Genomic DNA, 23466 nt, shown 5'->3' on the forward strand with positions numbered 1-23466 from the left:
ATCTCAGCTGCACTGATAATATTGAGATGCAAAGGTATAAATTGTTCAGATGTCCAAATAAAAACATCCCCACACACACAATCACAGATATGTGTCCTGAACTCAGGAATTAAAGAAATGAAGGCAACAATTTGTGCAGATGCTGGTTTACACTGAAGATAGACACAACTTAGCGGGTTTGAATCTGTTTGGATTGCATGCACAACGAGGCTTTTCACTGTACCTCTGTACATGTGACAATAAAAAACTTAAACTTACAATGAGTGTTCAGGACATTGGGTGAGCAGCTGGATGGTTGTTGGAGTCGTCTTCATCCAGGCAGTTTGAGAAAATCCAATCAGGCTACTGATTTGCACGTCAGAGATCGCTGCAAAGGCTTCAGGATATGAAGCGTGACTCTCATTGCCTGCCACTGAACGTTACTTGGAGCGAATAGTATTTACATGGCTGAGCCATGATGGACTTTCCCCTGGTAATGCCAATGACTCTCTTTTATTTGAGAGGGGCATTTGCTGACTGTATTTACAGGAACATAAATAAAACTAATGGTAAAATGGTGGCACAGCTGCTCCAGGTTCCAAGGAACTTGACCTCAGGTGTGTGTGTGGAATCTGCACATTCTCCCTGAGACTATATGAATTTCTGTCTCCTGTTTCCTTCCACATTTCAAAGATGTGTAGTAGGCTAATGGGCTATGTAATTTATCCTTTACAGTGGATAAGTGGTAAAAGAATCAAAATGTATGTAAGAGAACAAGTTTTAAGGTTTCAGGGAAATTGGAGGGGGATGAGATCGCTGGGATAGATCTGCTAGGATCTGGCAAAAACCAAAAGTTTCCTTTTGTAGGAACTACAGATGTGGGATTGCACAAATGAATACAAAGTCCTGGAGTAACTCAGCGGGTCAAGCAGTATCTTAATAATAAACCTCTAAACCTACACAAAATGACAAAAAAATTTTTTTCCAGTAACTTAATCCTTCCGTTACCGTGCATCAGTCTAGCCTTTATCCCTCCTGTGGCATTATACACCTTATTAAAAGGATGTGGAACAGTGAACGCTGGTAATACCCAGCAGGTCGGTCAGCCTCTGTGAAGAGAAAAGCACCTCATTACCTCAGGTCAATGACCCCATGACACACATTCTTAGCGATCATCGCCAGGAAAGACCTCTGCTGGCTGGCCTCTCCAAAGTGCCTGAACCAAGTGTGGATTTTCATAAGTGATAGGAGCAGAATTAGGCCATTCGGCCCATCAAATCTTCTCCGCCATTCTATCATGGCTGATCTATCACTCCCTCCTAACCCCAATCGCTTGCCTTCTCCCCATAAGCTCTAACACCTGTATTAATCAAGAATCTATCTATCTCTGCCTTAAAAATGCCCATTGACTTGGCCTCCACAGCCTTTAGTGGCAAATAATTCCACGGATTCACCACCCTCTGACTAAAGAAATTTCTCATCTCCTACCTAAAAGAACGTCCTTTAATTCTGAGGTTATGACCTCTAGTCCTAGACTCTCCCACTAGTGGAAACTAAAGATAATAGAGCGGAGCAAGATGGACCACTCCGTAGAAATCACGTATACTGAAGTGTAGTACGCAACGGAGCGGAATGTCTGCCATTTTAGTTAGCAAAACCCGACGTTCGATATGCTTCTCGCAGTGTAATCAGTGTTGTAGGGGAACAGTATGTGTGATACCATTAAAATGCATATGGTTTATGTATAGGCATATATATATACACATACACATATATATATCTCAAGTTTCTTGTGATTTCCTCTAATTATTTGTTTAGCAACCTTTTTCTTTCAATCTCTCTCTCTATATATATATATATATACACATATATATATATATATATATATATATATAATCACTCGTGCACACACTTCTCAGCACATGGTTCTCCCTATCATGATCACTGATCTCTCACATACATTTCATTTGGGCCTAACCACAAACATTCGCAATCAGTGACATCAAACTTATTTCCAAAAATCCTAATATTGTGAATAAAATAACTATGAACACATGTCAAGATATTTTTTCATTCTATATTAGTGTAATAAAATGTAATGCATACATACCTACTCTGATACAGAAGTGCCCGTTTTAGACATGAATAATGTGGCATTGCTACCATAGTTTAGTTTTGAATTTAACATATAATTAAGGGGGTCAATACTCTTCACTCTCCCCCCCCCCCCCCCCCCCTCTCTCCCTTGTCTGAAGAAGGGTCCCAACCTGAAACATCATCCATCCTTTTTCTCCAGAGATGCTGCCTGACCCAGTGATTTACTCCACCACTGTGTCTGTTTGAATTGGATTCATGCTTCTGTACCACGTCAGGCAGCATTGGTCATTTTAGTGGCTGTCAAGGGTTTTTAACTAATGAATTCACTAATTCAAATTTTCTTGGCTCTAAGTATAAAGTTAAATGTCTTTTCAATTATATTGTGGATACAATAGAGTTTTATTGTTTGCAAATGCCTAATCTGTTTCCATGACTTTTAAAAATAAAATAAAAAGAGATACAGCTCGTGGAGGTGAAATTAAAATGAACAGAGAAAGCAAAGAACAGTCCATTAAATATGATCAATTAGCCTGATACACAGTGGATCTCTACTCTAGTGTAAATATTCAATCAGTAACATCCAAAGTTTAAAGATTACGAAGCAGCAACTCTTCAATAAATAGTTATAAATGTCAACTTATCCAAGAAGTTGAACAAAAATAATTGTTGCAAACATTTTATATACGAAGAAATCGCAGAGTTGTGAACACTGCCCAGTCCAGCACACAGAATCTGCTTACTAAAATGGCGCTGAAATGTACCCATAACCTACTACGGTTTTTAGGGTGGAGTGGTCTATCTTGGTACTCTAGTATCTTTGGTGGAAACATCCTCTCCACATCCACTCTATCCAATCTTTGCATGTAAAGGTTCAAATTGAAAACTTTTTTTTCAGAGAGAGACAGACAGACAGAGAGAGACAGTAAATTGACACTAAGGAAATTAATATCGACCTGCTAAACTTGCTACCTTGCTGTACTGTTTACAACTGCAAGAACGAGTAGCAATCGATAAAAGGCTATAAATGTATTCACGCAATACATTTATAGTCTTTTATGTCAATTTCAATTTAAAATACTTTATTGGCATGATAAGATACATCATTATATTGCCAAAGTATAGAACATAACATACATATTTAAAATGCATAAATATAAAAACAAGTATACAATGTATGCCCCTGTACATATGTACAGGGGCATGCATTGTATACTTGTCTTTATATTCATGCATTTTAAATATGTATGTTATGTTCTATACTTTGGCAATATAATGATGTATCTTATCATGCCAATAAAGTATTTTAAATTGAAATTGACATTGAGAGATTTGATCAGGCATTGTTGAGGCGTGTGTGTGCGGTAAGCTGTGCGCCGGCAGTGCCGGAGGCCCCCGCCTAGTGTTGACGGCGATGAGTTCACGGGCGGCCGATGGCGACGGGAGGAGGAGAAGAAGAAAGTCCCGCTCCCGGTCCCGGGACAGGGAGCGGCGCCGGGAGAAGGAGCGGCGGGACGACAGTCGGGGTCGGAGGGAGAGGAGCGGTGGCCGGAGCCCAGAGTCCGGCCAGCAGCGGCGCGGGGCCAGGCCCTGGCCTAGCTCCCAGCGCCGCTCCCCCGACCAAAGAAGAGGCCGCTCCTCCCGCTCGCCGAGCCGATCCCGCCGCTCCCCCGACCGCAGAGGGCGATCCCGCCGCTCCCCGAGTCGCTCCCCCGGCCGTAGAGGCCGATCCTCCCGCTCCCCGAGTCGCTCCCCCGGCCGTAGAGGCCGATCCTCCCGCTCCCCCCGCCGCTCCGGTCCCGACCGCTCTACTCGCTCCCCCGGCCGTAGAGGCCGATCCTCCCGCTCCCCGAGTCGCTCCCCCGGCCGCTCCTCCCCCTCCCCGGACCGCTCCGGTCACTCCCCGGGTCGTCCTGGCCGCTCTCCGGGTCGTTCTGGCCGCCTCACTCGCTCTCCGGGCCGCTCCCCCGACCGTAGCGGCCGCTCCTCTCCCTTCCCGGATAGACCCGGCCGCTCCACTCGCTCCCCCGGCCGCTCCTCTCCCTCCCCGGATAGTCCCGGCCGCTCCACTCGCTCCCCCGGCCGCTCCTCTCCCTCCCCGGGTAGACCCGACCGCTCCCCCGGCCGCTCCGGTCACTCCCCCGGTCGTTCTGGCCGCTCCCCGGATCGCTCCTCCCGGTCCCCCGGCCGCACCCCCGGCCGCACCCCCGGTCACCCTTCTCGTTCCCCGGGTCTCTCCGGTCAAACCCCGGGTCGTCCAGACCGCTCCACGGGTCGTTCCAGCCGCTCCCGTTCCTCCTCCACTTCCTCCTCCTCATCCTCTGGCAGCTCGGATAGCGCCAGTCGCCTCCTGACCCTCCAAGAGAAGCTAAAGGATAAGGCGGAAAAGAAGAAACAGCGGGAGATGGCCAAGGTGATGGAGACCCCCGAGGAAAAGCGTGCCCGCCGCCTGGCCAGGAAGGAGGCCAAAGAGAGGAAGAAGAGGGAGAAGATGGGCTGGAGCGAGGAGTACATGGGCTACACCAACGCTGACAATCCCTTTGGAGACAACAACCTACTGGGCACCTTCATTTGGCAAAAGGTTATGGTCGAGTCTCAACATTTAACCTTTATAAATCTGGTGGACAATGAAGAAGTAAAACACACTATGCAGCAGGAACTCAACGGGTCAGGCGGCAACACTGGAGAGAATGGACAGGCGATGTTTCCGGTCATGACCATTTGGACAGTGATGAAGGTTGAGGTTACAATGAGATATTGATCACCTGGGAAAGTGTGCAAGCATATGGCAGATGGAGTTGAACTGGGACAATGCCAAGTGAAGACACAAGGAACCAGCAGATGCTGGTTTACAAAAAAAGGCACAAAGTCTGAAGAAGGGTCTCGACCCGAAACATCACCCATTCCTTCTTTCCAGAGATGCTCTGACAGCATCTCTGGAGAATATGGGAAGGTGATATTTCAGGTCGGGACCCTGCTGTCTGCTCGCTGAATTACTCCTTCACTTTATGTCTTTTTTTCTAGTACTAAGTGAAATTGAGAAGTTAAACCATGGAAGGACATCCAGAGTAAATGGTTGGGCTCAGGGGAATGTTGTTGAAGAGAGAGACTGCGGGATACTGGTACATAGTTTAATGAAAGTGATGACATGGGTAGACAGGGTGGTGAAGAAGGCATTTGACATGGTTGCCTTAATCAGATGGGCACAGAGTGCAAGAGTTGGGAGATCATGTTACAGTTCTGCCAAATGTTGATGAGACATATTTGGACTACCATGCACAATTCTGATTATGCTACTGTGAGTCAGTTTGAGATATTATATATTAAACCCACCTGAGAAGTGATGCCTCACCATTTCAGATCTCTACAATTACTTGGTGATTAGAGAATGCATCCTTTTATTTTTCCTGTCAAAATGGACAGTTTTACACTTTCCTACATTATACTCCATTTGCCAGAGTTTTGATCTGTCATTTAACCAATCTATATCCCTTTGGAGCCTCCTTAGTTTACGCTGCACAACTTAACTTTTGTGTATCATCAGCAAATTCAACAACCATACCAATAAGGCTTGTATCCACTTCATGTATACAACTTGTCCTCTGATCCTTGTGACACACTAACCACGATATCTTGCAATCCAGAAAAATGGCCATTTATGTCTACTTTATGTTTCCTGTTAGCTAGCGAATATTTCAGGTACACAAAATATTGCCTCCTGGAGTATAAACTGTTATTTCCCACATTAATCCTTGATGTTGTACTTGCTTACTGGAAATCTAAGTATAATTGCATCCACTGGTTTCCCTTTATCTGCAGCACATGGTTGGTAAACTAAAAATCTTGTGTGCGTGAATTGTTAGTTTTGTGAAAGGGATTTGAAGTAGATTTCTATAATGGATCTTCATTATGTGCCTTGGTTAAACGTGATTTTCCTATCACAAAACTAACAATTCTCACACAAGATTTTTAAGGCCAGAATGTTTATTACAAAGTTTCTATATTTTAATAGGGTAGACAATCAGACCTTTTTCCCAGTGTGGAAATCTCAAAGACTAAAGAGCATAACAGCTTTTAGAGGGACAAAGGCGCAGGGCAAATATTTTACTCGGATGTAGATACGATAGTCACGTTTAAAAGGCTTTTACGTGGGTGCGTGGATATGCTGGGGATAGAGTGGTATGGATCGTGTGCAGGCAGATGAGATTTGTTTAAATTGGCATTATGTTTGGCAGACAAAGTGTACCAATGGGCCTGTTCCTGTATTGTACACTTCAATGCTCTATTGCACTGTCTTGGTACACAATTGAAGTGCATCTACGTCCCAATCAAGAAAGCACAACATTTTCAGGTTTATTTTTTACAGTAGGAACAGTTCCTAAACAGCGCACACAGGATTTCTGTATACAAGTCTGCATGTGTGTTTTTCAAAAGTTGCTGTGAGTTTCATGGTAGAACCGTCACATCGAATTGACAATTTGCATTTATCACAACTGAATAATTTGGACACTTTTTTTTCTAAGAGACATAATTGGCTCAAAATTGTCATCTGACTTTTAAGATTTTTCTGCGTATTATGAATATATGGTGTATTCCTATGACATTTTTAGTAACAGTGTTTGTTACTTTGCATTATAGGCTCTGGAAAAAAAAGGCATTAGTCATCTTACTGAAAAAGATCTAAAGGACAGAAACAAGCGAATTCAAGAGGACAACCGTTTGGAGCTGCAAAAAGTATGTGCTAATATCGTAGTTTTCTACAAATCTTCTATTATATTGTCCATTCAGTTCCGAACATGGCTGCAGGTCTGATTGACACATTTTCATTTCCTCTTTCCAAAGTGCCTCAGTCAGTTAGAATTCACAAGGAGTTGCAGAAATAAGGGAATTGGAACTTGAGGGGAAATTTTTTTATACAAAGGGTAGTGGCTAAATGGAAGGTGCTGCCAAAGGAGGTAGTTGAGGCAGGTACTAGAACAATATGTAAAATGCATTTGGACAGGTACATGGATAACAAAGTTTTAGAGAGATATATGGGCCAAACACAGGCAGGTGGGACTCGTGTAAATGGGGCATCTTGGTTGGTATGGGGAAGTTGGATCGAAGGGCTTATTTCTGTGCTGCATGACTTAATGGCTCAGTTGATTTGCTATTTGCAGCAGATTGACTTTAAAAAAAATTGATACTGTCAAATAGTAGCTGCAAGTTTTATTCTATATTTTAATACTTGTTAATATTATTAGCGTAACATTTTATTCATTTAGGAGTAACTATTTGAAAGTTGGGCAATTTATAGTGGATGACTGGCCAGTAAGCATCATTAGTGCAATGTAAATAATCTTTTTTTCTCCAGAATTATAGGGTTTAGATTCATCAGATTTCCTCTGCAACCTGATAAATAGCCTTAAACTCAATGCTGCATATATTTGGTTCTTTAAATAGCTGAAAGATTTGGTAAATTTACGACTTAAGCCGCAGTTTTTGATAAAAGCTTTTCAGAAAATTAAAAATTGATCAATTTAAATTAAACATGTTTGCTAATTATTTTTTGGGCTATCAGTTCATTCCTATTATGCTTTAAAAATCTTATGTAATGGAATCTATCTAATGTAAGCTTTTCTCAAAAAACTTTGACCCTCCAATAGGTTTTATGAGGCCAGTGAGCGAGGCAGTGACAAAAAAAGAGAGAAGGTGCAAGCAATAATATGGTCGGGCATTGCATCTGGCCATCCCGTCTGTCCCTCTCACTTCCTCAGTGAACACACCGAGCACTAGTTTGATTTGTTGCTGGCCTGAGATGAGGCTGAGAGTAATAATCCCCTCAACAAATTCTCACTTGGTGAGCATGGACTGAAGCAGCAACAAGTGTGATTGAATTGAAAGATTCTCCGTAAAAACGGGCCCTTTGGCCTTTTGAGTCCACACGAACCACCCATTCACATTAGTTCTCTGTTATCCCACTTTCACGCCCACTCTCCAGACACCAGGAGCAATTTTACAGAAGCCAATTAACCTACAAGCCCGCAGGCCTTTAAGAATATGGAAGCACTCAGAGGAAACCCACGCAGTCACAAGGAGAATCTCCATACATCACATAGACAGCACAAGAGGTCAGGATGGCAACCTGGTCTCTGGCGCTGTGAGGTTGCAGCTTTACCAGCAGTGCCTCGGTGCTGCCTGCTTTGGAAGATATAAAGGGGCAATTTGAATCAGCAGAATTTGAGCTGGAAACATTAGATTTGTGCGTTGGTCTGTATCAATGGCATATGTGGATCGTATTGTTGCAATTCTAGTGTGGAGAAGATATCCAGTGACAATGGCTTGAATTAGCAGCCAAGACTTATAACAGGTATAACAGAGCTTTATTTGTCGTTCGGTACCGAAGTACCGAACGAAACTACATAGCAGTCATAGAAAAAAAAAGAACACAAGACACATAACCCCAACACAAACGTCCATCACAGTGACTCCAAACACCCCCTCACTGTGATGGAGGCAACAAAACTTCCACTCTCTTCCCCACGCCCACGGACAGACAGCTCTTCCCCGACCGACCCGCACAGTCCCCGCACCGGGCGCTGAAACGTCTCGCCGCCGAACCGGGCGATGAAAGGCCCGCGACCAAGCCTTGCGCAGCTAAGTCCCGTGGTCGAGCCGCACCGGGCGATGTCAAGTCCGCAGCCGAGCCGCACCAGCGATGAAAAGCCCCGCAGCCGAGCTGCACCGGGCGATGTTAAGCCCCGCGGCCGAGCCGCACCGGGCGATGTTAAGTCCCGCAGCCGAGCCGCACCAGCGGTGAAAAGTCCCGCAGCCGAGCTGCACCGGGCGATGTTAAGCCCCGCAGCCGAGCTGCACCGGGCACTGTTAAGTCCAGCGGCCAAGCCGCACCGGGATGTAAAGTCCAGCGGCCAAGCCGCACCGGGATGTAAAGTCCAGCGGCCAAGCCGCACCGGGTGATGTAAAGTCCAGCGGCCGAGCCGCAGCGGGCGATGTTAGGCCCCGCAGCCGAGCCGCACCCCGCGCCGTGAGGAAGAGAAAAGTCCCCCACACCCACCCACCCACACCACCACCCCCTCCCACACATACACAACCAAAAAATATATATAAAAACCATCCCAACACCGACACACAACAAAAAAAGGGGAAAAAAAGACGGACAGACTGCTAGTCAGCCGCTGCCGTTAGGCGCCGCCACGTGAGACTTGCACCTGAAGTTCCTTTTGTGTTCATTGCATTTCTATTTGTAGTGATTCTCATAACTGTTTCAAATGATAAATGCCTCAGCTCTTGCAGTTATCTCATTTAAACTTCTCGGAAAAAGTGTTTTGTGGCTCATAAGAAAACAAATCTATCACAAAACAAATGCTCACTTTGGCATCATTGAAAAATAAAACTGAGAAATAATTTTCCTAAGTTGATTATAAGAATGTTTTTGCCTAAGTTGATTATAAGAATGTTTTTGCAAAACTTTGTCCTTTTATTGCAATTAAAACCACATATATATATTTTTAATATCCTGGCAATCTATTTTTGTTCACATTCCTTTAATATCCTAACAATGGCAACAACTGAGACTTATTAGAGCCAGGTAAATTATGGATGCGTTTCTGAATTTTGTTAATAATCTGCACACGGACATTTTCAGGAAAATACATGTTCATATAGTTGGTAAAGTTATCAGGATGTTGACATAGTTAGATCTGAAGTAGATATTTGTGGTAGATCTTGTTGCCAAATACAAGTCAATAGAAGTGGAGAAATCATGTTTATTGACCAGCTTTCTGGTTTTGGATGCGAGGTCAATACCAAAATTAGTTTTCTGTTTTATCAGTGAACATTTTTCAGATAACTCGTTCACAACTCTTTCACAACATCTTAACTTTTTCACAAAATGCTCATTAATATGAATTATTTCTATCGACACAATTAAACATTCTGATAAACTGGCATCAGCCTTGCACAAATAGTTCCAATGAAAGAAAGTGTAAGTGTAAAGAGTGAGAGTGATGCACGAACTGTTCTTAAACTTGCCGTAATGAATCCAAAATGAGTAAACGTTTTAATGAATAGTTAAACATCAAGAAGTGTCCTGAGTTAAAATTGGAATCTATAACCAATCAATGTCAAGTTAAATTATTAAGTAGAGCTCTTATTTCTTGTGGTTTGTTTTAGCTCTTATTGTTAACTTTTACTTTTTTGACTGATTGCATCTAAGAATGGTTCAATCATGGCACAGGAACGAGGGACAATACAAAGAGTGGTCCTTGATGGGTACTGACCACCCCCCCCACCACCATTGAATGGCTTAATAATAGAGGTGCTGCTTCAAAAAGGTGCCCTCATTTCATTCCTACGGTCAGGAAGAAGGTACAGGAGTCTGAAAACGACCACCATGTTCAAGAATAGCTTCTTCCCAATAACCATCAGGCTTTTGAGCACTGCATAACAGTAACTACAGCTATGAACTATATCCTGTTTTTCGTTGCACAAAGGTTTTTTTTTCCACTGGTATTGGGGTTATTAATTTTTTTTCTCTATTTATTATATATTATTTATGTGTACAGGCCTACTACGCTGCTGCATGTAAGAATTTAATTGTTCCATTGTTGGCAGATATGACAGTTAAACACGCTTGACTCTTGACTGTAGGTGAAACAACTGCGTCTGGAACGGGAGCGGGAGAAAGGCCTGCGGGAACAAGAGCTAGAGATGTTACAGCGGGAGAAGGAAGCAGAACACTTCAAGACCTGGGCAGAACAAGAAGATTATTTCCATTTACAGCAAGCCAAGTTGAGGTAAATTGAAATAAAGAAGTCAAACGTCCAAATTCTCTTGGTTTAAACACACCAGTAACTATAGCAATGGATATTGTTCAGCATCCCTGTATATTTGGAGGAAAGGGGCAAGCTGTAATTTCCACTCTATAACTAGCAGGGGTTCAGTGGTGAGTTTTTGATTGCCTGAATTTATTTTGACAATAATCTTAACATTGATAGTTTTGTTTTTCCATGTTGGCATGGTTGACGTGCTGTGGCAATTAGCCTTGAGTGAATGGAGTGGTGAAAATTAAATGCTGTACCTTAATTGTTTGATTAATAATCTTATGTTATCTGTTTTCTGTTGGAAAGCATGCACATTTAGAGAAGTTAAAGCAACTTTTGATTTTTTTTAATTTTGCCTATTTCAGGGGTTGTGGTTACAATATTTAGCTTGAATTCAACTTTACTCCATTTTTATTCCATAAAAATGCAAATATTACTTTGGTTTGAATATGGAGCTTGTAGATCCTTTATGGGATGTGAAAATGGAAGTTTGCAAATTTGTTGCTATATTTATTGGCTCCTTAACAGTCCATAATACATAGATCATAGAGCAGTACAGCACAGGAATTGACCCTTTGGCCCCAGTATTTGTGCCCAAACTGATGCCAATTTAATCTCTGCATGTACATGATCCATAGCCCTCCATACCTTGCATATTCATGTGCCTATCTAAAAGCCTCTTTAATGCCACTATCACATCTGCCTCTACAGCCACCCCTGGAAACACATACCAGGCACCCACCACCCACTGTGTAAATAAACTTGCCCCGCACATCTTTAAACTTTGCTTCTCTTACCTCAAACCCATACCCTCTGGTCTATGATGTTTCCACCCTGAAAAAAAGGTTTTGACTGCCTACCCTATCTGTGCCTCTCAATTTTAGATACTTCTATCGGGTCTCCCCTTAAAGTTTGGCATTCTAGAGAAAACTATCTTAACTTATTTCAACTACAATCCTGATCAGTTCTCCCCATTGAACTTTCTCTCAGCTCTCTAAGAAACATTTAGACAGGCACATGGATAGGATAGGTTTAGAGGGATATGGACCAAATGCAGGCAGGTGGGACAAGTGTAGATTGAGCATGTTGGACGGCATGGGGAAGTTGGACCGAAGAGCTTGTTTTCATGCTGTATGACTAAGTGAAAGTACATGTGTTGTGTTGACATTTAAAAAGAAAGTGGCTTTCGATTCATTCCTTTCATCTTAGGTCAAAGATCCGTATTCTGGGAGGCCGCGCCAAGCCAATAGATCTTCTTGCTAAATATATCAGTGCGGAGGACGATGATTTAGCTGTAGAAATGCATGAACCGTACACATTTCTCAATGGGCTGACTGCTTCAGACTTGGAAGACCTCCTTGAGGATATCAGAGTAAGTCACATATAATGTGCTGTATTTTAACTTAGTAATGCTTTAAGGTCATTTCATAGGAGGCTCAAGCTCAGGGTTCTCCCTTTCCTCAGTTGTATCAAATTATTGAAGAATCACTACCATCTTTAATTTAGAGATACAGCATGGAAACAGTCCACGCCAGCCATTCATCACCTATTCACACTTGTTCTATGTTCTCCCACTTTCTCATCCTCTCCCTACGTACCAGGGGAAATTTACAGAGACCAATTAATCTACATACTCGCATGTCTCAGTGATGTGGGAGGAAACCCATGCAATCATGGGGAAAATGTGCACACTCCACACAGAGCCACCGGGTGGCGCCCTTAATGGCTGCCTCGCCAACAGTCTGTCTCGTCCTTTTCCTTCTTTGTTGTTTTTTAGTATGTGGTAAATGTATGTTTTAGTATTCTTCAGCTTGTTTTATGTGGGGGGTTGGGGGAAACATTTTTTTAATCTCTTACCTCGACGGAGATGCGATTTTTTTCCGTTTTGTATCTCCATCCGTACTGCGGCCTAACATCGAGGAGTTGGCAGCCTCTGCTGGAGACCGACTTCAGGGGCTCCAACCACGGGAGCCTGCGGTTTTACCATCATGGAGTTTGTGTTCCTGGTTAGGGACCAGCTTCGGAAGCTCCAAGCTGCATGAGCTTTGATCGTCCCGGGAGAATAAAGCGGGATGAAGATCAGACTTTATTGCCTTCTATCACAGTGAGGAATGTGGGGAAACCGCTGTGGCGGATGGTTATGTTAACTTTTATGTAGTTGTGTGTCTTGCTGCTTTTTTTTAAGTATGGCTGTATGGTAAATCGAATATCACTGTACCTTAATTGGTGCATGTGACAATAAAAGACCTTTGAACTAATATCGGAGGTCAGGATTGAACCTGTGTCTCTGGTGTTGTGAGGCAGCAGCTCTACCAGCTGCACCACTATGCTGCCCTTCTTGGGTATAGATGGGTTGATTAAAAGTATTGACCTTGCCAATAGCATGCTTATCCTCTGAATTAAATTTAGAAATAGGATGAAACAAATATATTGGGAATTCTCAATTTTATATTTTAACACAGGCAGCCATCTGTGTGAGTAGAAAGAACATTAAGATAATTTTACAACTGGTTCTCAATATATCAATTGTAATTTTCCATTAGATTTTGTTTTATGATGAGCTTAAAGTCTGCTGTTAGTTTTACATTTTATTTTAGCTTTAAAAAAAATCAAATTCTGCCATGGTATTAAGTAAAAAAAATTGTTAAGAAAAAAGCAGACAATTTTCTAATCATTTAATTTGAATTAACCTTATTCAAGTTAATAAGTAGAATTTTCATCCCACCAACAGTGTGGAAATTGGTATTTGGCTTTAATTATTTTGTTTCAACCCAAGTCTTTATGAGCTCTAGCACCGTCAAGAACTCAATAAAAATATTTATTTCCCCTTAACCAACAAGCAGTGTAAAGCTTTAACAAGAATGGTTTATGTTTCTTGTAAATTTTAAATATTTTCTCTGCGTTTAATACTTGGACATCTAAAAAGAAAATGGTGGTGCAATTCTGGGTTGGAGCCACCAGAAGTCTCTGTTGCACTAACTGTTTGAATTTCCTCAGAACTCATGTAAACCATTTTGAGCGCATGACAAGTTTACAGATGAGTGCAGATTTGTGGAAACCCAAATCTCAGAAGAAATGCAAGGAGTTAGTAAGGTAAAGGGAATTTCAGAAAGGAGAGAGGGAGTTTAAAAAAGTTTGTAAGTATAACACTGCAAATGCAGATATGTTCCAAGTGGCATTTTGCCTCCTTGGTGCCAGGATTTCGTGTGTGTAAGCTATTCCATAAGTGGAACAGGCAGAAGTTGTGGTTTGTAAGCAGGACATAGACCAGCACAGGAACAAGCCCTTTGGCCCACATTGTCCGTGCTGAACATGATGCCAAGTTAAACTGATCTTCTCTGCCTGCTCATGATCCATATCTCTCCATTCCCTGCATATTCATGTTCCTATCTAAAAGCCTCTTAATCGCCACTATCGTATCTGCCTCCATCACCACCCTTGGCCGTGTGTTCCAGACACCCGCCAAGCTGTCCGCAGTGTACAGATAAAGGATACAACATTTAGAGCAAAGATAGAACATTGCAGACATCCTGATCATTGTGTGTACTGAAGATGGGATTTGTCCCAAAGAGCATCTTGCAGTGGTACACATTAGCGTTGAATTCCCCAAGGCGAAGTTTTAAAGTTGAATTTTCTCTCGGTGGCTCACGATTATCCACTGGGTTGCTGAGCCATTCAAGTTGGGAAGATCCCGAGACCCGCCCATTCTCCAAGGTCAGAAGGAAAGGAAGATTGTGGTTTGGCTGTTCCTGCTTGAAGTAACTGAAAGTTTTTATGGGCAGATTCCAGTTCAATTGACATGTGTACTTGTTGGCTTCTGTTTCAAACTCTTCATCACAGTTCACATGTTAATAGTAAATATCTCGGTCAAAACTGTAAAATTGTTTACCAATTGAACACCACTAATAATAAACCAGAACTTCAGACAAAGTCAGCAAATAAGTGATGGAAATAGGTTTGTAATCAAAGGTTTACGAATGCAACTAATTTAAATGATGTCCGTATCCCGTTGTTGTTTTGTAACCATGGAAATACTAACTGGAACATCATTGTGTAAGAAATTTTGAGCAGTTTTTCCTAAGCATGTCAAAAGGGAAAAAATGAAGTAATTAGAACATTATGATCTAGAAATGCAAAGTAGCATTTATGTGTGGTCTGGGTAGCGCAGCTGGTGTAGCTGTTGTCTCAAAACGCCAGGGACCCAGGTATGATCCTGACCATGGGTGTGTGGAGTTTTGCACATTTTCCCTGTGATCGAGTGGGTTTTCTCCGGGTTCTCCGGTTTTCGCCCACATCCCAGAAGTGCGGGTTTGTTGTTTAATTATCCCTCTGTAAATTGCCCCAAATGCATAGGGAGTGGATGTGAAATTGGGGTAATATAGAACTAGTATGAACGGGTGATCGATGGTTGGCATGGACCCGATGGGCCGAAGACCCGTCCCCACGATATATCTCCAAACTAATTTGCAAATTTCTGTGACTGACTGACTTCTTTGCTTCAGGTTTACATGGAGCTGGAGCAGGGCAAGAATGCTGACTTTTGGAGAGATATGACTACTATTACAGAGGACGAAATAAATAACCTAAAAAAGCTGGAAGCCTCGGGAAAAGGGCCAGGTAATGGAAAAGTAGAAGGAAGATAATTGTCTTGAGAACCCATCCGCGTTGGGTAAAATTAACAGAAGCTCACAAAGCAACACTTTAAGACTGGGCAAACACTTACAAAGAAACAATATAAATTCAAGCACTACCACTAATTCAACATAATATTGCTCATGAAGATAATAAGATTTGAAATGCCACTAAAGGCCATGCACTAATGACCTCTGTACTTGAGAAAATAGATCATAGGAGAGTACAGCGGCAGGCCCTTTGGCCCACAATGTCAGTACCATATGTGATCTCCATTCTTTTCTGACTTAATGTGTTCCATATCCATCCATCGCCTGTGTATTAATGCATCTATCTAAAGGCCTCTTAAACCCCGCTATAGGATCTGTTTGGACAACTACCGCTGGCAGCTTGTTCCAGGTATTCACTAGTCGGTGTAAAAAAACTTGTCTTGCCCATCTCCCTTAAACTTTCTCCCTCTGACCTCGTAGCTGTGCCCACTAGTATTTGACACTTCCACCCTGGGGGAAAGGTTCTCTCTGCCTCGTAATTTTATAAAATTCTATCAGGTCTTCCTATCAGCCTGCAACACTGCAGAGAAAACAATTCAAGTCTGTCCAAACTCTCCTTGAGGCTAATACCCTCTAAACCTGCTAAACCCCTTCTGCACCCTTCACATCCACTTAAACTCCACACCCTTCTTGCAGCGGGGCAACCAGAACTGCACACAATACTCCAAATGCAGCCAAGGTTCCTGACTTCCTGACGATTCTACTCAAAACCCCAACTCTTAACTCAGCTGTGTAGCTTTTCCTGACTCTAAATGCAACTTGTTTTCGTGATCACTCACAGAAGTTTGACTCCATTTGTACAGACAGATCCCTTGAATATAGTAGAGCCCTACTGAGTAAGCATTTAGAGTCATGGAGCCATACAGCATGGAAACTGGTCCCTCTGCCCAACTTGTCCATGCCCCATCTACACTAGTCTCATCTGCCTGCATTTGACCCATATCCCCATAAACTTTTCCTATCCATGTACCTGTCCAAATGTCTTTTAAATGTTATAGTACCTGTCACAACCAGTAGAGTTTTATCTTGGCCTTAAAGGACTATTACCTGTTGTTTTGTTGAAAGTATTATTTGAACTTAATAGCACTTTCCTTTTTAAAAATAAACTTTTCAGGGGAGAGACGCGAAGGAATCAACACTTCAGTGTGCACTGATGTTCAGTCGGTGTTTAAAGGGAAAACGTACAACCAGCTTCAAGCACTGTATCAAAACATAGAGTCGAAAATCAAAACTGGTGGTTCAAATCTGGACATAGGCTACTGGGAATCTCTACTGCAGCAACTCAAGGCATACATGGCTAGAGCCAGGTAAAACTAAGTGTGAACCTAAAACATAGAACAGTACAGCACAAGAACAGACCTTTCGGCCCACAATGTCTGCCAAACATGATGCCAAGTCTAACTCTTATCTCTCTGCACTTAACCCTTATGCCTTCCTTCCCTTCCTATTCAATGCCACTGTCGTATCTGCTTCCACCACCAACCCTGGTAAGTACTCACCACACTCTGTGTAAAAAAACAAACACTTTTATCTGGAACTGGTGCCCTACAATGCTGAGAACTACATTCTGCACACTGCATTTTCCCCTTTGCTCTCCCTGTTGTACTTGAGTTTGATTTAATCGTATTGACGTATTGTATTATCTGATTTGATTGGATAGCATGCAAATCAACGAATTTCACTGTGCCTCGATACCCGTGACAATAATAAACCTTAACATTTGTTGCTGTCTGCATGAATTGACCTGTGCTCTTTCCCTCAGGTTACGTGAAAGGCACCAGGATGTGTTGAGGCAGAAACTTTACAAGCTGAAGCAGGAGCAGGGAGTGGAAAGCGAGCCCTTGTTTCCCATTCTAAAGAACGAACCACAGTCTCCCAAGGACAAGTATGTGCTTTTACAGTTTTAGATTCTGTCTTACATAACCCTCTTCACTGCCATTGAAACTGTGCACTAAACTAATTTATTATTAAATTAAAAGCATTCTTTAATTCACATCGTAGCCAATCCACAGTTGAGTGAGTAAATACCTGATGCACATAGATCTATTTTCTTGATGCTCATTGTAGTCAACTCTGCCTGCGACTGCCCATGTAAGTGATGAAGCTTTATTTTGGTGCCTAATAATGCTTGAATATTATTCTGAATAATATTGTTAGCGGGGAATCAATAGGATTTATTACAATTCACATTGTTTAGTTCAGAAATACAACATGGAAACAGGCCGAGCCAGTCCATGCCGATCATTGATCACCCCTTTCAAATTAGATCTATCTTATCCCACTTTTGCATCCACTCCCTACACAGTAGGATCAATTCACAGCAGATAATTAACCGTCTGTGCTGCCTTCTTTGGTATGTGGGAGGAAACCGGAGCACCCGAAGGAAACCCTCGCAGTCCTGGGTTCAATCCTGACCTCTTGTGCTGTCAGTGTGAAAGTACGCTTACCCTGTCACCCGGTAGGTTTTTCACCCAGTGCTGAGGTTTCCTCCCACATCCCAAAGATGTACTGGCTGGAAAGTTAAATGGCTGATGTAAATTTACCCTCGATGGTAGGTGGTAGAATCACACACAGTTATTGGGCAAGAACGTTAAGAGAACTGGTTTTGGGAAATATAATTGATGGGATTTCTCTGAGAACTGGCATCGACTTGAGTCAAATAGTCTCCTTAAAAGTTATAGGAATTATGCAACAAAAGTTAACTGTGTACCCTTGGACTCAGCAATATTCTACTATTTCAGGCAACTCCAGCGGCATGTTAGTGTAAAAGCTTATTTTCTTCTCAGTGCAAGAGTTAATAATGGAATCTGGTCTTGCAGCATATTTGTTCCTAGTTTATCACATGACATTGGTCATACATTATCCTCTTACTTTCTCCCCTTTGCATTCTTTTTCTTTACTTTTGCTCTTCACTCATTCTCCTCTACTATTGCCTATAATCCTCCAAATGTACCTTTGACCTCTGGTTGTCTTTTAGATGGATGAGACGTGAATTCCCCTGTTAATTATAGGATATAAATTTTCTTTATTGCTGTGAAATTTGGGTTCTTTGAACTGCCAAAATGTGTAATGTCATCTTTGGGTCAACTTTAAATAGGTTAGTTTTTTATATTTAATAATTGGCATCGAGACCCAGCTACTATAGTGGTAAGAATGTCCTCCACACTGCAATGTAAACCTGTGTACCAACGGCTTTAACATGTTACTCCAACTGAGACATAATAACTACAACAGAATTAAATGGGTTTTTGACTTATTTGGTTAAGTTGTAAATAAAATGTTCTTGTGAATAAAACAAGCCATTAATATATATAGTAGATGCTGCCTGACCTGCTGAGTTACTCCAGCATTTTGTGAATCTCCCGAGATGCTGCCTGACCTGCTGAGTTACTCCAGCATTTTGTGAATATTATTTTTATACCTGCTTTGAATTTATGGCACCTATTCTCACTAATCATCATCTATATACTAAAACTCTCATTTGTTATCTTGCTTGTGATCGAACTACAGCCAAAACGGTACACGATAGCGTGACAATTTTTGGCCCACCTTACTCACCGTTGTCGCTTTAATGGTAAAGCAGGTAGTTTTATTGAAATCGGTTATATTTTTAAAGTTATTCACATTTTAAAGTTTAAATCTATCTCCTAGGGAGGGAAGGGGGTTGAGGGGGAAGTGGGGAGGGAGGGGGTAGGAAAGTTTTAAAGGAGGGGGAGGGGAGGAGGGAGAGGGGGAGAAGGGAGAGGGGAGGGAGGGGTTGAGGAGAGAGGGGAGGGGGGGGGGGGAGGACAGAGGACCAATGTAGGAGAGGTTTGGGCCCAACGGGTCCACTTTGTCTAGTTTTTTTTTTAAAGGAGCTGACTTTATGTGTATCACGCAGGTCAAAAGCTGAAGACAAGGAAGCAACAGGCACTTCAGAAGCAAATGAGCAAGAGGTGAACGTGGAGGGTGAGGGTGAAGCGGTGCTGACTGAGGAGGATCTAATTCAACAGAGTTTGGATGATTACGATGCTGGCAAATATAGTCCAAAGTTACTCGGTATGCATGAGCTCCCTATGGACACTCACATAATGGATGCTGACGAGGACATGCAAAAACTATTGATGGCAAGGCAGCAGATGCAAGTGACGGGTAAGAGAAATGTCGCTAACAAACTATCTCTCAACTTCTGAACATTTTATTATTTTCTAAACTATTGCCTCCCCTCTCAGCTACAATTATTTTTACTAACCACGAACATTGAAACTTAATTTTTATTTTAGTTAATCTATCAATAAAACTCCCAAAGCCTCTCCTTTTTGTCAACCGTTGTCGAGGGGAAACTGGTTGAACTCTTTGAGGGGAAAGATTTAATAAAAACCCAAGGGGCATCTTTTTCACTTAGTATGTGGAACAACTTTCCAATGTAGACCGTTGAGGTAGGTATAATGACCGCATTTAAACAATGCTTGCACAGCTACAAGGTTGGGAAAGGTTTCGAGGGATATGGGCCAAATGCAGGCAAATGGGACTATTAGATGGAGCATCTTGGTCGGAATGGACGAGTTAGGGCGAAGGACCTGTTTCCATGCTTTGACACTATAACTTTGTCTGTCCTATTTTCTGTGCCGGCGCTCTCATATAGGTACCCTGCCAGTCTCCACATTGTCATACCATCTTCTGTCACCTACACTGACTACTGCATAACCCCTTTAGTAGAGATATCATTTGACTAACATTTTGTTGACCTACTCTGTTGCAATAGTTTATTTTAATCAAGCAGATTCTTCTTCTACAAGTCGATCACACCTCCCAAACTGACACGTGCAGGACAGAAATCACTTTTCCCAGTCAGTCCAAGCTCCACTTGATCCTCCTGGGTCGGATTTTCTCATCCAAAATGACCAATAGAACTCATTATTTACTTCTTCCCTCAGATGTTTATCTCCACTTAATTGCATCTATATTATTCACCTCAACTTTCTATATTAACAAGTTCCACAAACCATAATATAATTGGAGAATCTGCTTCCAAGTTCCCTGGAGGCACAAAAAACTGCATGCTGGAATCTTGCATAGAACATTAAGTGCTGGGGTAAATCAGGGGGTCGGGCAGCATCTCTAGAGGACATGAATAGGTGACATTTCCAGTCTGTGCCCTTAAGACCGATAGACAAAGTTTTGGGTCGGTACCCTTCTACAGATCATCTTTAGGTCTGAAGAAGTATATCAACCTGAAACGTCACCCATTCATGTCCTCCGGAGATGCTGCCTGACTTGCTGAGTTACTTCAGCACTTTGTGTCCAAAATTCCCTATTTGATTTCTTGTTGAATATCTTGTCTTGGCGGCTATAAATGTCCACAGTATCAAAATCTTTACATAATTTTAAATGCCGTCTTGCAAATAGCGGTGCTCAAAATGTAGCACCTAAGATTTCTAACTTAAATCAAATAAAAATCTAGGATGTACAAGTTATTATTTTCTAATGTGTCAGGTGCCTTAACTAGATTATATACTTAGAATCTTTACTTGGGATCTAGATCATGTTGCCAATAATTATGATCTATGGTGCAAATCATGGAAGTGTTCATGTAATTAAATAATGATATATTTTCGGTGTCTGTCATAGGTGATGCCAGTGAGAGTGCGGAAGATGCCTTTGTGCGCAAAGCCAAGGAGGGAATGGGCACCGACGAAGCTCAGTTCAGCGTGGAGATGCCCTTGACGGGCAAAGTGTACCTGTGGGCTGACAAGTACCGACCCAGGAAGCCGCGGTTCTTCAATCGCGTCCACACAGGCTTTGAGTGGAACAAGTACAACCAAACCCATTATGACTTTGACAACCCTCCTCCGAAGATTGTCCAGGGTTACAAGTTCAACATCTTTTACCCTGACCTCATTGACAAAAGGGCAACCCCCCAATATTTCCTTGAGCCGTGTCTGGACAACAAAGACTTTGCCATTCTTCGATTCCATGCTGGCCCCCCATATGAAGATATTGCTTTTAAAATTGTTAACCGCGAGTGGGAATACTCTCACCGACACGGTTTCAGATGTCAGTTTGCCAATGGAATATTTCAACTTTGGTTCCATTTTAAACGGTATCGCTACCGAAGATAGAAAAGCCCGGAGGTAAAACTACATGACTTCATTTGCCAGCTATTAAAATATGCTATAATAGAGTTTGAAAAAGATGTGCTCGTGCAGGATTGGAAATGATTTTTTCTAATGATCTAAGATTAAAATTACCTTCCCCATACTGTCATTATTTTCTTAGTATAATATCTATGATCATTGCAACAATTTTATTGAAAGCTTCCAATTCTGCTCAGCTGGGAGAACGGAACTTTGTAAAATATTGTCTACTTAGTGTTAGATCATTAGTTTTACTTCCTCATACTTTTATTGTGATGCCTTGTACATCTTAATCATTCCCTCCGATTTACCTTGTTAATTCAATGAGAATATCGCTGCAATGAACACATAATTCATTTTACTCTGTGGATCGTGCATTGGGAATCTGTTGGTCAAGTTTTCATACTATCCCTAAAGGCAAGCTTTATGATGATGCTGCTGCAAAAATCTCTTCACGTAAACAGAGGAACATTTTTTTTGATGTATGAGATATAATGGGATTGCCATAATCCATCTAAGCGGTCCTCTAAGGCTTTAGACTAAGAGAAAATATAAAATATCAGAATAAAAGTGCAGGTTCAATAATGTGTTACTCCCAAAGCAGTAGATTAAGTTAGTCAAGTTTGAGTGCTAAAGTTCTGAAACAGGATTTGATCTCTTCATTTTTATACAATGTACTCTATTTTCTTGCTGACTTGCGCCGTAGAAATGTACGTAGAAATGCGCCGTAATTGGAGGTTTGGCGTAAAATTTTGCATCCAGTGCCATATATTCACATTCACTCGTTCACAAAAGAGTGTTGTACATCGATCTCATGATAACGCTGGTATTTTGTTGACATTATCTGTAAAATTACTACATGCAATTGAGTTGGTATTGATGCAGTCAAAATATTATTTTGAGTTTAAACCAATGAAGAGTGGAAAAGGGTAGAAAATTGAAAAATAATTTTCTCTCAGTCAAAAATACGTTCAAGAAAATTGATCACTCAGTATTTTAGGTTGTCATAATCCTTCAGATCACTGACAAATACAACGGGTCGTAAAGTCATTTGTTAAATGTAATTAAAGAACTGTAATACAACTAAGAAGCAATTAAATTGTAAATAAGATGTGCCTTTGTAAGATTAAGAATATAAAATTAAACTATATAAATCCACTTGCATTTCATTTGGAAAATTTTCGTGAACTTTTAGCTCCTATTAACAAATTCCTAGTGTAAAATAAATTGTTGAATTGCCTTTATCCTACTTCGGTGAAACTAAACCATCCGAACAGGATAATCTGGAACATAAACTAGGTGAAGAGGACCAAGGGTCTTTATTATGGGGAGAAGGCAGGAACGGGGTACTGATTGTGAATGATCAGCCATGATCACATTGAATGGCCTACTCCTGCACCTATTGTCCATTGTTCCTGTGAAGAAAACGTGTGCATCATGATTTTTGTAGCATTTTCGTTTTCCTTGGAGCACCAGTACCCAGGATAGAATATAGCTCTGCAAAGCGTCTAATTAATTATGAATGTTGAAGAAAATAATTTAAAATCATTTTTTCAGCATTTTATACAGTTAATGAACTTTATGATTTTTGAGACGAGTCCTTCAAATTGTCCAAGGGATCAAGTGGGAGCGAGTTCTGATAGTGGAGTCAAGAGTATTTAATTGTCATATCTACCAACAATGAAATTCTTACTTGCAGCAGCACAACAGGCCTGTAAACGCAATGTTCACAGAAAATATATAATAAACTAAAATTCAATAACATAATAACAC

The 23466-nt window shown here is 41.7% G+C and overlaps 1 protein-coding gene across 1 annotated transcript; it reads left to right on the forward strand.

The window, feature by feature from the left end:
• Positions 1 to 3391: 3391 nt before the first annotated feature.
• On the forward strand, positions 3392 to 22838 carry cactin. The gene is made up of 9 exons (XM_078423757.1): positions 3392 to 4654; positions 6712 to 6807; positions 10723 to 10868; positions 12105 to 12267; positions 15398 to 15512; positions 16692 to 16884; positions 17340 to 17462; positions 19458 to 19708; positions 21188 to 22838. The coding sequence occupies exons 1-9, from the start codon at positions 3488 to 3490 to the stop codon at positions 21676 to 21678; spliced, it is 2745 nt and encodes a 914-aa protein (XP_078279883.1). The 5' UTR covers positions 3392 to 3487; the 3' UTR covers positions 21679 to 22838.
• The last annotated feature ends 628 nt before the right edge of the window (positions 22839 to 23466 follow it).

The sequence above is a fragment of the Rhinoraja longicauda genome, chromosome 28 (assembly GCF_053455715.1).
Source record: "Rhinoraja longicauda isolate Sanriku21f chromosome 28, sRhiLon1.1, whole genome shotgun sequence".
NCBI classification, from domain to species: Eukaryota; Metazoa; Chordata; class Chondrichthyes; order Rajiformes; family Arhynchobatidae; genus Rhinoraja; species Rhinoraja longicauda.

Coding starts and splice junctions, on each gene's coding strand:
- cactin (XM_078423757.1), top strand. CDS start 3,488: ATGAGTTCACGGGCGGCCGATGGCGACGGGAGGAGGAGAAGAAGAAAG. Junction 6,808..10,722: donor ACCGTTTGGAGCTGCAAAAA/GTATGTGCTAAT, acceptor TCTTGACTGTAG/GTGAAACAACTGCGTCTGGA. Junction 16,885..17,339: donor GCATACATGGCTAGAGCCAG/GTAAAACTAAGT, acceptor TCTTTCCCTCAG/GTTACGTGAAAGGCACCAGG.